This window comes from Narcine bancroftii, chromosome 13 (genome assembly GCF_036971445.1).
Source record: "Narcine bancroftii isolate sNarBan1 chromosome 13, sNarBan1.hap1, whole genome shotgun sequence".
In the NCBI taxonomy this organism is placed as follows: Eukaryota; Metazoa; Chordata; class Chondrichthyes; order Torpediniformes; family Narcinidae; genus Narcine; species Narcine bancroftii.
Window position 1 is genome coordinate 62,642,573 of NC_091481.1, and position 14,742 is coordinate 62,657,314.

General features: G+C 45.7%; 1 protein-coding gene across 3 annotated transcripts in view; it reads right to left on the bottom strand.

The window, feature by feature from the left end:
* Window positions 1-367: 367 nt before the first annotated feature.
* LOC138748535 (ras-related C3 botulinum toxin substrate 1-like) overlaps window positions 368-14,742 on the bottom strand; it is a 64,438-nt gene continuing 50,063 nt past the window's right edge. For all 3 annotated transcript variants that reach the window (XM_069908906.1, XM_069908908.1, XM_069908905.1), the window contains 2 exons: window positions 8,900-9,032; window positions 368-4,303 (listed from right to left, as the gene is read on the bottom strand). In XM_069908906.1, coding sequence (XP_069765007.1) covers window positions 8,902-9,032 — 131 coding nt within the window. In that variant the 3' untranslated portion in view covers window positions 368-4,303; window positions 8,900-8,901. The remainder of the gene's footprint in view (window positions 4,304-8,899; window positions 9,033-14,742) is intronic.

Below are 14,742 nucleotides of genomic sequence, written 5' to 3' on the forward strand. Positions count from 1 at the left end.
CGTCAGGCCGAAGGTACATGTGCCTGAAAAGCTAAACCTCCAGATTCAAGGACAGTGCTACTGTTATCAGACCCTTAAATAGACCCCTCATTGGTTTTAAAAAGAATGTTGCCCTTGCACTGTTTTTAAGTGTACTTTTCTCCATACTCTGCACTGTTTGACATATTGTAGCACTGGTCCTGACACACTTATTTGATGTGATTGCACTAGGAGCCGACTTGTCTGGATAGCTTGCAAAACAAAGCTTTGTACTGTATCTCAGTGCACGTGCCAATAAATGCTGGCCTTTCTGGCAACTCCTGCTTTGGAAGAATACAACGAGGGAGATGATAGGTTAGAAAACAAAACAAGAACAAGTCGGGCACGATTTTAGAGAACTCACATTTATTGGAAACTAAAATGGTAATAAGTCGGTCGCCCACTTTCAGAGAAGTGAACCGCAGTAGGCCCACAATTTCGTCAAAAAATACTATGATCTAGCAGGATACCAGCCAGGTTGGAATCATAAAAAGGAAACATTTAACTAACACTTGAGATTGTGGGGGGAGGGTCAATGGTGAAGAGAGTGATTGTAGTAAAAGCACAGAAATGCTGGGGCCGGCCTCACAGCGCCCATAGGAGGTAAAGGCACCGATGCTTTGGGCCTGAGCCTTGCTTCAAGGTACAACTTAAAAAGCAGGCAAGCGTCTGAATTAAAAGAAAGGGCTTGGGGAGGGGTGCAGACGGAAACAGCAAAGGAAAAGGTGCAGCCTAGCCCAGTGCGTCTGGTGCACCAGGGCGCATTTACGTGGGATGGTGAATAGGTGCCCCCCCAGCTGGGTGTGGGGAGGCTTGTGGGCCTCAGTTATAAAGTCACTTTGGCCACCTACCTCTCTCAACCTCCATCCACACCCCATATACAATCTCACAGGGCGATTTAAAGATCTGATCAATTACTTCATCCTCCACAGATGCTGCCTGACCTGCTGAGCATTTCCTGTCTTTTAATCTAAGATTTTTTTTAAAAATTAACACAAAGTCAATTTGGTGCCTTTCTTTTCTGCAGTAAATAAACCTCTTTAATGCCAGCTCTCCATTCCCACAAGCTTGACACCAGCTACAGGAGGAGAATTCATTTAAATTTTATTTACAGCATGGTAGGTGCTGATTCCATAAAGACATAGGAGTAGAAATAGGCCATTCGGTCCATCAGGTTTGACCCAGCATTTCAAATGATCTCATCCATTTCCCCACACAACCCCAGTGCCTGGCCTTCTCCCCATCACCTTTGATACCTGGCTAATTTGCAGATGACACGAAGGTGGCAGTGTGAAGCGTGAGGAGGATGCCACGAAAATGCAGGGGGGCTTGGACAGGCTGGGTGAGTGGGCGGACGCGTGGAAGGTGCAGTTTAATGTGGATGAGTGTGAGGTTGTCCACTTTGGTGGCAGGAACAGGAAGGAGGATTATTGTTTAAATGGAGTCAAGTTTGGGAGCAGGGAAGTGCAACGTGATCCAGGTGTTACTTGTACACCAGTTACTAAAAGCTAGCACTGTGAAAAAGGCAAATGGCATGTTGGCCTTCCTAAAAAGGGGAATAGAGTATTGGAGTAAAGATGTCCTTCTGCAGTTATTCAGGGCCCTGGTGAGACCACACCTGGAGAATTGTGTCCAGTTCTGGTCTAATTTGAGGAAGGGCATTTTCTCTATTGAGGGAGTGCAGCGTATATTCACAAGGTTAGTTCCCGGGATGGCAGGATTGACATATGCTGAAAGGTTGGATAAACTGGGGTTGGAATTTAGAAGGATGAGGGAGATAGGATTGAGGCATACAAGATTATTAAGGGATTTGACAAGAAAGAAACTGATTACATGTTCCCGATGTTGGGGGGAGACCAGGACTAGAGGCCATAGTTTAAGAATACAGGGAAGGCCCTTTAGGACAGAGATGAGAATTTTTTTTTTAAACCCAGAGAGTTGTTGGTCTGTGGAATGCAGAGCGTGGTAGAAGCGGGTTCTCTGGATAAGATCAAGAAGGAGTTAGATAAAGTTCTTGTGGACAGGGTACTGATAGTGGAAGATCAGCTATGATCTAAATGAATGGCAGAGCTGGCTCAATAGGCTGAACGGCCTACTCCAGCACCTATTGTCTATTATCAATAACTCTGTTGATCTCTGCCTTAAATACACCCAATGGCCCGGCCTCCATAACCGCCTGTAGTAACAAATTCCGCAGATTTACCATCCTCTGGCTAAAACTCACAACTCTCTGGGTTAAAAAAAGAACTTGCCCCCCGATGTCTCCCCTAAACTTTCCTCCCTTCACTTTTGTACAGATGTCCTCTGATGTTTTCTATTCCAGCTCTGGGAGAAAGGCATTGGGTGTCTACCTTTATCTCTTGATCTTGTAGACCTTAATTAAGTCACCTCTCATCCTTTTTCGCTCCAAAGAGAAAAGTCCCCACTCTGCTAACCTCACGACATATTTTTCAATCCAGGAAACAGCCGGGGTAAATCTCCTTTCTGTAGCTTCCTGTAATGAGGTGGCCAGACGGAAGGCAAAATTCTACGTGTGGTCTCACCAGAGACTGATAGAGCTGCCACATTACCTCACAACTCCTGAACTCAACCACCCCCCCAACCAATCAATAAAGCCCCAATTAATGCCATCAATCACAGAGATGGCAATTTTTTTCCCTCTCAACAAGGTGCAGAACTCTCTTGCATGTGGAACATTACAGCACAGTACAGGCCCGTTAGCCCACACAGCTGTGGCAACCTATATAAAGCCTTCCCTACCTCAAACTAGAACCCTCTATTTTTTTTTTTGCATCTTCCTTCATCAAAAGGAGTGGAAATGTAGTCTTTGGATATTTCTGAAGAGGTCCTTGATGTGGTGGGGGGGGGGGGGGCGGGGCGGGGGTGCTGCTCGAAGGGTTGAGGATCAGCTTAAAAGAAAATGGAGGGAAATGGGCAGTTGTCGACTTGGGTCCAAGCCTTGCTTCAGGACTGAGAAAAGAGGTATTCAGATTTCAGAGCTCCTCCAGTATTTTGCTGGTCTAGGCTCCAGCAACTGCATTCACCAGAGAGCAGGTTGGAGGGACAAAGGGGCACCTGCCCTGAATGAGGATGCTGGTGTTGAGTGCAATCCCCATTTAGTCTACAAATCCACAAGAGTCCTGGTAAAGTTCATTCTGCAAAATAGCTTTCCAAGAGCCAAATGGGAGGGCTCAATTAGGACCACTATTTTTTTTCTCCCCAGTGCAGGCGCAGCAGGCTATCAAGAAGGCAAATGGAATGTTGGCCTTCATTGCCAGAGGGATTGAATTTAGCAGCAGGGAGGTTACAGTGCAACTGTACCAGACACTGGTGGAAAGTTCTGGTCTCCTTACTTGAGGAAGGGTGGACTGGCTTTGGAGGCAGTGCAGAGGGGGTTCACCAGGTTGATTCCAGAGATGAGGCAGTTGGCCCATGAGGAGAGATTGAGTCGTCTAGGACTGTACTCACTTTAATTTAGAAGAATGAGAGGGGATCTTATAGAAATGTATAAAATTATGAAAGGCAGAGATAAGATCGAGGTAGGCAAGTTGTTTCCATGGGTGGGGGAGATGAGAACTAGGGGACATGGCCTCAAGATTCAGGGGAGTAGATTGAGGACAGAGATGAGGAGGAACTGCTTTTCCCAGAGGGGGGTGAACCTGTGGAATTCGCTGCCTGTTGCAGCAGTGGAGGAGACCTCAGTAAATGTATTTAAGGCAAGAATGGATAGATTAAAAAAAAAGTAGGGGAATTAAGGGATATGGGGAAAAGGGAAGATAGGTGAGCCTCTTATCAGATCAGGCACGATGAATGGTGGAGTTGGCTCGACAGGCCAGATGGCCAACTTCTGATCCTATGTCTTCTGTTCTAAAACATAAACCTCCACTTTACGCGAGTAAAATCCTCCCAGGTGCCGGGATTTAGCCCCATTGGGAACGGAGAAGTAGGGTCAAACAAACCGAGGAAAGTAATTTAAAAGTTTTTGGTTCATACATGATGATCCAGATTCTTAGCATCTAAACTAACCATGTCTCTCAACCAAGAGCTGGTTCATTAAAACCTGATGCATTGGGTCAAGTTTAACATTGAATACACAAGCAAAAATAAAGATTTTCTTTGGATCAACATACAATTTACAAAATAAAATGCGGTAAATCTTTGAAGAAATGTAATTAAACCATAACATTACACCGCTGAATATGTTACAAAGATTGCATTGAAAGTCAGCGCAGGTCTTGAAGACAAATCCTCTTCCTTGATGAACGGGCAAGGGGCCTCTGTAATACTGAAAAAGATATGAGAAGGGTTTCAGTGATGTGTTGAGGTGAACTTATGTGCTATGGCTGTGTGCCCAAAAACTTGGTGGCAACAAATAAAATTCAGTCAGAAGGAAATGGTGTGAAAAAGTGAAACAACATTTTTCCAAATTGGCACGTGGAAATGGTCCAGCTATGTGCCGTGGAAGATCTCAGTATGTTCTCACGAATGCTACCCACTTAATATGGGAGGGGGTGAGGTTGGTCTCAAAGAGAAATCCAGCAAAACAAGAGCACAAGGAAACGGGCCTCAAACCCACCCACTTAAAACAATCACGGCAGATCTGCCCCAGGCCTCATCTCCTTCCTGTGTTCAAGTTCACTGGCGGATCAGGGCAGTGGCAGAGCTTGCTCAGTGAGCAGGCCAGATGGACATTGCACCCATTGTACAGCAAGTAAAAGCTCAGTGCTGAGTTACAAGAGGAGATCAGAGGAAAAGCAAGACAATTTTACTGGTATAAAATTTATTCCGGAGACGGCAAGTCAGGGCCTTGGGCACTGAAGGCTTCCTGATTGTATCAGAGGTTTGGATTCTGGAGCTTGAGTTGCCAAGGGTTGGAACTGGTGAGGCTGTGGGAGTGCTAGAGGCAAATCCACGGACCCTTGTCAATCTATCTATTTATTTATTTATTTAAATATATGAGTACTCGTTCTGCATATGTACTGCTTGTCAGTATGTGTGTTACGTCTGGTTGTGTGTCTGCACTGAGGACCAGAGAGAGAGAGAGAGAGAGAGATATTGAATCTCACACTCATGTATTCCAAATGGTAGAAGGGAGAGTGTGGCCAGGATGGGATAAGTCTGAGGACAGTGGCTGCTTTTCCCGAGGCAGGCAGCAAGAGGTATGTCCACGGGGACAGGGGAAGGACGCGGTAGAAATCTGCGCTATCGATTGATCTGCTGCGTTCATAACTCCCTCATTTCATGTAGTTTATGGTGGAGCAATTCCTGTATCCACACCCCTCCCATCCATGGACCTGCCCAGATTCTTCTTAAATGTTAAAATTGAGCCCGCATTCACCACTACAGTTGGCAGCTCGTTCTACATCCCCACCACTCTCCTTATGAAGAAGTTCCCCCTAAACCTTTGCCCTTTCACCCTCAACCTCTAGTTTGTATCTCACCTACCCTCAGTGGAAAAAGCCTCCCTACATTTACTCTGTCTCTACCCCATAATTTTAAAATAACTATCAAATCTCCCCTCATTCTTCTTCGCTCCAGGGAATAAAGTCCTAACCTTGCCCTGTAATTCAATTCCTGAAGTGCGGGCAACATCTTAGTAAATCTTCTCTGCACTCTTTCTACCTTATTGATATCTTTCATGTAGTTAGGTGACCAAAACTGCACACAATCCTTCAAATTTAGCTTCACCAATGTCCTATACAACTTTACAATAACATCCCAACTCCAGTACTCAATACTTTGATTAATGAAAACCAATTTGCCAGAAGCTCTCTTTACAACCTTATCTACCCATGACACCACTTTCAGGGAATTATGTACCTGTATTCCCAAATCCCTCTGTTCTACCGCACTCCTCAGTGCCTGACTATTTACCATGTATGTCCTTTCTTGGTTTGTCTTTTGAAAATGCTACACATGTCTGCATTAAATTCCATCTGCCATTTTGTAGCCCATGTTTCCAGTTGGTCCAGATCCCTCTGCAAGTTTTGAAAACATTCCTTGTGCCTCCAAACTTTGTATCACCTACAAACTTGCTGATCCAATTTACCACATTATCATCCAGAAAACAATCCTTTAAATGCTTCTTGTGTTTGCCACACCCTCCCCTTCTGCCAGTGCCCAACTTGGTCATCACTCATGGAATTACTGACCGCACTTTTGCTTGATCCTGCTCTGCGCTGAAGAGTTGGGTTTTGGAGACCCATCGGGGATTTTAGCAAATGCTGCCTGCACACCAGAATCCTCAGACACCAGTTGAAATGTCCAGGCAGTGGCCAGAAAACTTTGCGCTGGCCTTTGGTGGAAGCAATCAAAGATTTCTAACCCATAGTGCTTCCTTCTGGCAGCCCACCTCCGCACCTTTCCAACAAACTGTGCTTGACCCCATGACCAGACACCTGTGGAAATCTGAGGAGGGCTCAGTTCAGATTCAAATCGTCACTTTCAGGTGCTCAGACGCAGATAATGCGCCGGCAGACGCGGCTGGGGGAGTGCAGCTGGGACGTTCAGGTGGCCGCGGAGAAGATGCCTTTCTGTCACCTGAACGTGCTGGCTAAGAGAGAGCCGCTTCCGAGCGAATGCTGGCTCCTGTGGACTGTGGCCGTAGTCCCACTGCTGCTTTCAGGTGCAACAGGGGATTCTTCGAGCCGGAGAATATACCTACAGGAGGAGGGTTAGGTAAGTGCTCCTCCTGGACAAGTTCTCCACTTTCAGGTGGCCACCCAACAGCCGCATCGGGGTAGAATAGGTGGCTTTGCAGTTGGGTATCTGGCCACCTGAAAGCAGCTAGACAAGCAACGAAGTCTTGGAAAGGGGCCACACAGCTCTCTAAAGTTGCCCGATTAGTAGCTGGACTTGGCAGGTTGTCTCAGAGAAAAGTCTGGACAGGCTAAGGGCTTGAACCTATTGGGGTTCAGGATTGAAGGGTGTGGGGGAGTGGGGGGGGGCAGAAATTAGACTGAAATATGCAATATCTTGTGGGATATTGTGCAATACACAAAAGTGCTGGAGAAACTCAGCAGGTCACACAACATAAAGGACAGTTTATGTTTCGGGACTGAGCATTTTGTCAGGAATCTGGAATAATTAAGGAGAAGCTTTGATAAAAAGCAGGGGACTTCTCTTAGTGCCTCACTGTTACCTTTCAAAGTTGTGCACAGAGTCTAAAGTTAAATTGGTTTGCTTTTCCTAATATTAGCTCTTTCTGTGACGGATGTAAGAATGAAGACAGATCATTAATTCATATGTTCTGGTCTTGTTCAACCCTTTCCAAGTATTGGGATGAGGTCTTTTGTATTTTATTAATAATTATTAATGTTAACCTAGCCCCAGACCTGTTGGTAGCCTTGTTTGGGATGGTTGAACAGAGAGTAGTGAAATTGTCTTCATTCCAATGTCAGACATGAGCCTTTGACTCTGCGCGGCGAGTTATTTTTAATTAGCTGGAAAGATGCTGACCCGCCCACTCATCATTAATGGTTACAGGTCATATATAACTTTGGATAAAAGAAGACGTCGCACAAGTGGCTCGAATTTAAACTTTCCAAAATCTTTGGGGTTCTTTTCTGAATTATTTACACAGCCTCTAACGGGAATCGTAATCAGGATCTTTGCGATTCTGCATTTCTACTTGCAATTTTTTCTCTATATCGTGGTTTGGGGTTGAGATTAGTTTATTATATTGTTTTCTTTTCTCTTTTCCTTTTTATTTGATTTACCTGTGAATAATAGTGAATAAGAAAAATATATTTTTCTCTGACGTATTGTGCATGTTTTATGCATCAGATACGTACTATTATAGAAAATTCAATAAAAAATATTGAAGAAGAAGAGGTGGGGAGGAAAAAGAGCACAGGCTGGCAGGGAAGAGGTCATAGGTGGGAGGGTGGAAGAGAAAGCCAAATGGCTGGGTGACACAATTAGCGTAGCGATTAGCGCAATGCTGTTTCAGCGCCAGTGACTGGGATTCCAATCCAGTGTTGCCTGTACCTTCTACCCTGTGTAGGTATCGTCCTGCTGTTCAAATCATTCTGGGGGTGTAGGTCAATTGGATGCAATTGGGCGGCACAGGCTTATGGGCTGAAAGGGCCTGTTATGTGTAAATATTTTTAATTAATTTTTTTTTAAATGATGGAAGAGAGGGCAGCTCTCTGATAGAAGGGAGAGAAAGTGGGGAGCTGGAAGAAAGGAGGAAGGAAGTGAGAGGTTCTGGGGAGGGGGGGCATTAATGGAAATTGGACATTATTTCTCAAGACAGAGGACATGAAGGAAATCAGAAAGGGATCTCTGTACAGTCCCTGGCTTGGTCTGGTCCATCCGACTGGAGACAGCAGATTCCATATGAGGAGCAAGTACAACCTCCCAGAAAAGACAGCAACAACATAGAAGGGTAAAGCACCGGCCCTTCAGCCCACAATGTTGTGCCAACCTTTAGACCCTGCCTCCCACATAACCCTCCACTTTAAATTCTTCCATGTGCTTGTCTCTTGGATTTCACCTATGTACCTGGCTCCACCACTGACCCAGGTTGTGCATTCCACGCACCAACCACTCTCTGGGTAAAAAAAAACCTCCTTTCAACTTCCTACCCATTACCTTAAAGCCATACCCTCTTGTATTGAGCCCTGGGAAGGAGGTGCCAGCTGCCCACTTATCTATTCCTCTTAATATCTTGTATACCTCTATCATGTCTCCAATCTAAAGCCTTTGCTCCCTTAATCTCTGCTCATAATCCATACTCTTCAAACCAGGTAGCATCCTGGTAAATCTCCTCCACACCAAGGGGCACAGAGCATCCACGGGGGTGGGGGGGCGGGGGTGGGGGTCAAACAGAAGAGAGGAGCAGGCTTGAGGCCCTTAGTTCAAAAGCAAAGCCGAGCACCTTTACAGTAGCAGGCACTTCTTCTTGGACCTCTCCTCGGGGGCTGGGCACAGCACAGCGCGAATTGCTTCATCGAACACGGTCTTCAGTCCTCGCTGGGTGAGGGCCGAGCACTCCAAGTACCTCATGGAACCTTTTCCAAACAAGGAGGAACAAAAAAACACGAGTTATTGCCTTGATAGTGAAGCAGTTGCCACAATTGTCGGGAGTAGTGTTTCTATGGTTATCCAATGGTTCATTCCCGTTGATAACCCGGGGGTGTCAAAAAACTAATGTCTTATTGTGCTAAGATGCCCCAAGGAGGAGTGAAGCCAGATAGATTTCTGAAGCGAGACAAAGAGTAGAAAAATAAAGAGATAGAAAAATAAGAACATCAAAAAAATGGGAGATCAGCCATTCACCCTGCCAATCCCTCATCCGTTCTGTCGTTCAATAAGACCATGTTTGATCTGATGAGAGGCTCATCTCCACCTTCCTGTCTTTACCCCATATCCCTTCATTTTCCCCCCATGTAAAAATCTATCCAGCCTAGTCTTAAATATATTTACTGAGGTCGCTTCCACTGCTTCAAGAGGCAGTGAATTCCATAGGTTCACCACCCTCTGGGAAAAGCAGTTCCCTCTCATCTCCATCCTAAATCTATGACCTTGAATCTTGAGGCTATGTCCCCTAGTTCTGGTCTCCCCCACCATGGAAACAACTTACCTATCTCAATCTTATCTATGCTTTTTATACATTTCTATAAGATCCCCTTTCATTCTTCTAAATTCCAGCACGTACAGTCCCAGATGACTCAATCTCTCCTCATAGGCCAACCCCCTCATCTCCGGAATCAACCTGGTGAACCTCCTCCGCACCACCTCCAAAACCAACACATCCTTCCTCAAGTAAGCAAATAGAATGAGATGCAGAAAGTCGGAAAGATGTTGGGTTGGGATCCCAGAGAGTACCTTGGCAACCACTATCAGAAATAGGGGTGGTCTGGGAGTCACACCTCGAGATCAGAATGGGGAGAGGCCATGGACAGATTTGGCAGCCAATGAAGATTCAACATTTCCCATTGCCAGATTATGGAAAATTATCTGTGCATCTCAGTAACAGTACACCCTCCAAGCCAACTCATCTATGCCTAACAAGCTGGCCACTTGTGGAGAATTTTCTTTAGCTAGAGGATGGCGAATCAGTGGAATCTGTAGTTGTGGAGGCCAAGTCATTGGGTGCATTTAAAGTAGAGTTTGATAGATTCTTGATTTGCCAGAGCATCAAAGGTTATGTGGTAGTGGGGATGAACGGGAGAATGGGTCAGCTCATGTTTCTATGGCGGTATAGACTCAATGGGCTGAATAGTCTAATTCTGTTCCTATGTCTTGTGGTCTCTTCCCTTCCTAGTCATTATTTGTCTGAATTTTTTTTGAACATTGTGATATTATCCAGGTACAGACAACCGATGTTCCCTCTAATTTTTAGTCATCAGTGAGCGCAAAAATCTTATGTTGTGCAAATTTCATTTCCTCTGACCAAAGTCTGTGCGGACTGAATGCTTGTCCAAATGTAAATGCAAAATTGTTTCAAGATCATTTTGGCCCAGCCAATCTCTCACGGCTAATAAAACTGTACAGGCATGTTTTTATACAAGTATGATTAACTACTTGATTAACCTAGTAACTAGTTAACAGAAACAGTTCGCTGAGATTATTTTCAATAAGTATAATTATTAATGACTACATTTGTGTGCATATTAATTTCCCTTGTGGCTGGTTGCAAAATATGTGTGTGCACACGTGCAAAGCTTGGAGGGAACGGTGATCGTCTAAATTTCCTTTGAAAGTTATGATATTACCTGCCTCAATAATTTCCTCTGGGCGCATGTTCCAGGTACAGGCAACCTCGTCCCCGATGTAGGTAGGTTTAAATTGTACTTTTAATTTGTAATGTAGATGGCTCAACAGTATTTTAAAAATAATCCAAAAAGAAATCCCCAAACTTCAACCAGAAATGGAGTACCATCCTCTAGCAGGTCAGCGCCCAATGTGGTAAACTGGACAGGATACTTCCTACAGCGCATCTATAAAATTTGGCAAGAGGTCATGGGGATATGCCATATTTCTTCTGGCTTTTGAGAGGAGTTAGGACACGTACCCCACCCAGTGAAGTAGCCAAGATGATAAACAGTGAATAGCCCATAGCTCACTACACCCAATCCTTAGTCCTAATAGATTCTAAAATCACAATTACAGATTCAATTTTACACATTCCCTGCATTTCCTAAGTCAATGCGAAAATGTGGGGGAAGGGGTATGTCTCTTTTTCAAAACTGTATATATACCGCTCATGTCAGACGTTGAACCTTAAAAATGTCACCCTGAAATCAGGGGTCATCTTGTGTACCAAGTATAAAATCCGAACCTTAATATCCCGTGGTTTAGTGGCCCCTGTGGCGATAGAGATCAGCATAAAACACTCACATAACTCCTACAGTCCTACCACTAAATATTTTTCTACTGAAATTTATGTTTGGGAAGCTGGATTAATAATAATGTTATACTAAAACAATCACCATTTATTATAATCCTGCCTAGTTTAAAATAACAGCACAGCTAACCAAGTTAACAGTCGCCATTTTTGTTCCTGTAAAAGAATTGATGCTAAGTGACGTCATTACATTACACCAACTGGGAACATTTGATGCATAGTAAAGTGGGTAATTGGCAGTCTTTTACCATTGCTGGAAATGAACTGGCTACATTTTAAATAACCAAGACTGTGTTCCTTAACAGCATCATTCCACTGGTCAGTGTAGTTGGTAAAGGTTTCAGCTGTAAGTGCCAGACTTGGAGTATAGCTCAAAGCCTACGGTTTAAGTGGAAATTATGGGGGTCATCTTACACACCCAGTCTCCCACACCCAGTCACAGTATTCATCTGAAAATAAATAACCCATTAAAATAAGGTACAGGTTGGGGAAGAGAAGAAGGAGAAGTGGCTCATTCACTGTGTCTAATTATAGACAGGACTTCCCCCTCCCACGTGGCAGGGCTCAGGTGTTGTGACGAGGCAAATGGTCGATGCACATTGCAGACAATCTGAATTGGGAGTACAGATAGGTCCCTCCAGCCTATCGCCACCATTCAATGGTTATGCAGCACAGAACAGGCCATTAGACCCCGTTCGTCCCTGCAGACCATTGTGGCCCAATCCCATTTGCCTGCATTTGGTCCGCATCCTAAGCCCTTTCTATCCATATATCTGTCCCAATGTCTTTTGTATGTCAGAGTTGTACCTGCTTCTACAGATTTCTCTGGCAGCTTGTTCCAGGTATGAACCAGCCTCAGAGTGACAAACATTGTCCCTCAGGTCTCAGACTTCTCACCTTTTGGTTCAAGGAGTGCTCCCCTGGGAAACTATGGCCAGAGTTGATTATCCGGATTCAGGAATAGCACACTGATGCAGGTTGGACTCACTGATAGAAAAAAGGCACTAGGCATTGAGATCGTTTTGTTGAGCACCTTGGCTCTGTCCGCCGCAATAGCGCGGATCTCCCAGTGGCCACCCATTTCAATTCCCCGCTCCATTCCCTTGCTGGCCTGTCTGCCTGTACTGCCAGACTGAGACCACCCGCAAACTGGAAGAACAGCACCTCTTCTTCTGACTGGGCGCCCTCCAACCGGATGGCATTAACATCGATTTCTCCAGTTTCCGTTAAACCTCCCCCCCACCTCTCCTTTTTCCCCTCTGTCTCCTTTCACAGAGCCAAAATCAATTCTCACCTTTCCTCTTATCATATCCACAATGCTTTTTGTGGATCTAGACTCCTCTCCCTGCTAGTTTAATATACTGTATCCAGTTTGGCAACAATATAAAGCTGGTGGCAGTGTGGCTGTGAGGGAGGATACAGAGTGTATCTTGACTAGTAGCAGAAAGAGGCTATTCAGCCCATCAAGTCTTCCCTACCATTTAATCATGAGCTGATCCATTTTCCCCACTCAGCCCCACGGCCTGGCCTTCTCCCCATAACCTTTGATCAAGAAACTATCAATCTCTGCCTTAAATACACCCTAATGTGGTTACAAATTCCACAGATTTACCACCCTCTGACTGAAGAAATTCCTCCGCATCTCTGCTCTAAGCGGACGCCCTTCAATCCTGAAGTTGTGGCCTCTTTACTCTCCCAGCATGGGAAGCAACCTTTCTAGACCTACTCTTTCCACACCTTTCAACATTTGAAGTGTTTCAATGAGGTCCTTTCTTATTCTCCTATATTCCAAGGCATACAGGCCAAGAGCTGTCAAACGCTCCTCATATGATGACCTTTTAATTCCCGTAATCATCCTCGTGAACCTCTTCTGAACCCTCCCCAACGTCAGCACGTCCTTTCTCAAAGGAGGAGCCCAAAACTGCTTACAATCCTGCAAGTGAGGTCTCACCAGGCGAGGCTTGTACTCATTAGATGTTAAAAGTTACTTGGAATTCTGCCCAAGAGGGTCAGTTGCTGAGTACATTAGAGGGGTAGGGGAGAGACGTCTCAGTTGGTGAACAGAGCGCGTAGGAGCAACAGTAGCTCAGAGTTTGGGGTGCAGAGCAACGGCAAAGGAAGTGGTGTGTGGTTAAATCCAAAACCAGTACAGGGCAGGGCCAAACTTCCTCAAACACTCCAACATTGCGTCACAAAGCAAGTTACCAAACTCTGCAGCTGGTGGCGTCAATCACCTCCAGCCAGTCCTCAGACCCCTCCCCCCCATCACCTTCCCAGCCAACTCGGGAAATGACAGCTCCAGTACCCCGCCTGAGCAATTCCACCCAATCAGCACCCACTGACGGCTGCTGCGATGGGACAGGGAGAGGAGGAGAAAGGTGGGGGGGGGCCCTCACAGTTCAGCCTCTCAGTGCAACTCCAGATAATGATGGCAGAGCAAAACACCAGTCTGCAGATGAAGTGTGAAGCTGGAGAAACTCAGCAGGTCAAACAGTGGTTCTATCGAGAACGACCGGTCCGACTGCATCAAAGCGCAAAGATAAAGCAAAGATAAAGATCGAGTCCCTTATCAAGTAAAATGTAGACAGGCATCTGAATAAAATGGTGGGGGGGGGAGGGAAGAGAGGAGCAGGGGGAGGAGGACAGTCCTACAGGGGAGAGGCTATGGGCAGATAAGGGAGGGAGGCCACACCAGCAAATGGGAGGGGGGTAGCTCAGTGAAAGGAGAGGGAAGGGAGTGGGGAGCTGGAGAAAAGAGGACAGAGGGATGGGAAAGTGAGGGAGAACAATGTGGGCCAGCAGAAACTGGAGTAGTCGACTTTAATGCCATCCAGTTGGGGAGTGCCCAGACTGAAAATTAAATGCTGTCCCTCCAATTTACAGGCAGTCTTGGTTTGACAGTGCACGTGGCCTTGGTCAGCGGATAAGTGGGACGCAGAATTGAAACGGTTGGCCACTGTGAGGTCACCGGCATTGACGCGGACAGAGGGAAGGTGCTCAGTGAAGCGATCTCCTGGCCTCTCCGAGGTGGAGCACTGGATGCAGGAGGTGACCCCACAAATTCACCAATGAAGTGTGGCCTTTCTTGGAAGGACCTGGGCCAGGATGGCGGTGAGGGAAGAGGTGTGGGCGCAAGTGAGACAGGAGGAAGGTGCACTGGTTCCAATTGAAAGCATGATTTGAATGGGCCAATGTTACCCATACCGAAGAGAGTTACATGGACTCCCCAGCATTTGATCAGATCCAAACTAAGATGTTGTAACTGTCCTGTTATATTATAACCGTGCCACGTAATTAGAATTTGAGGAAGGTTCAGAAAGAGAAATAGCTCAGGAATAGGCCCGACAGCCCATATGGTGCCATCTACAGTA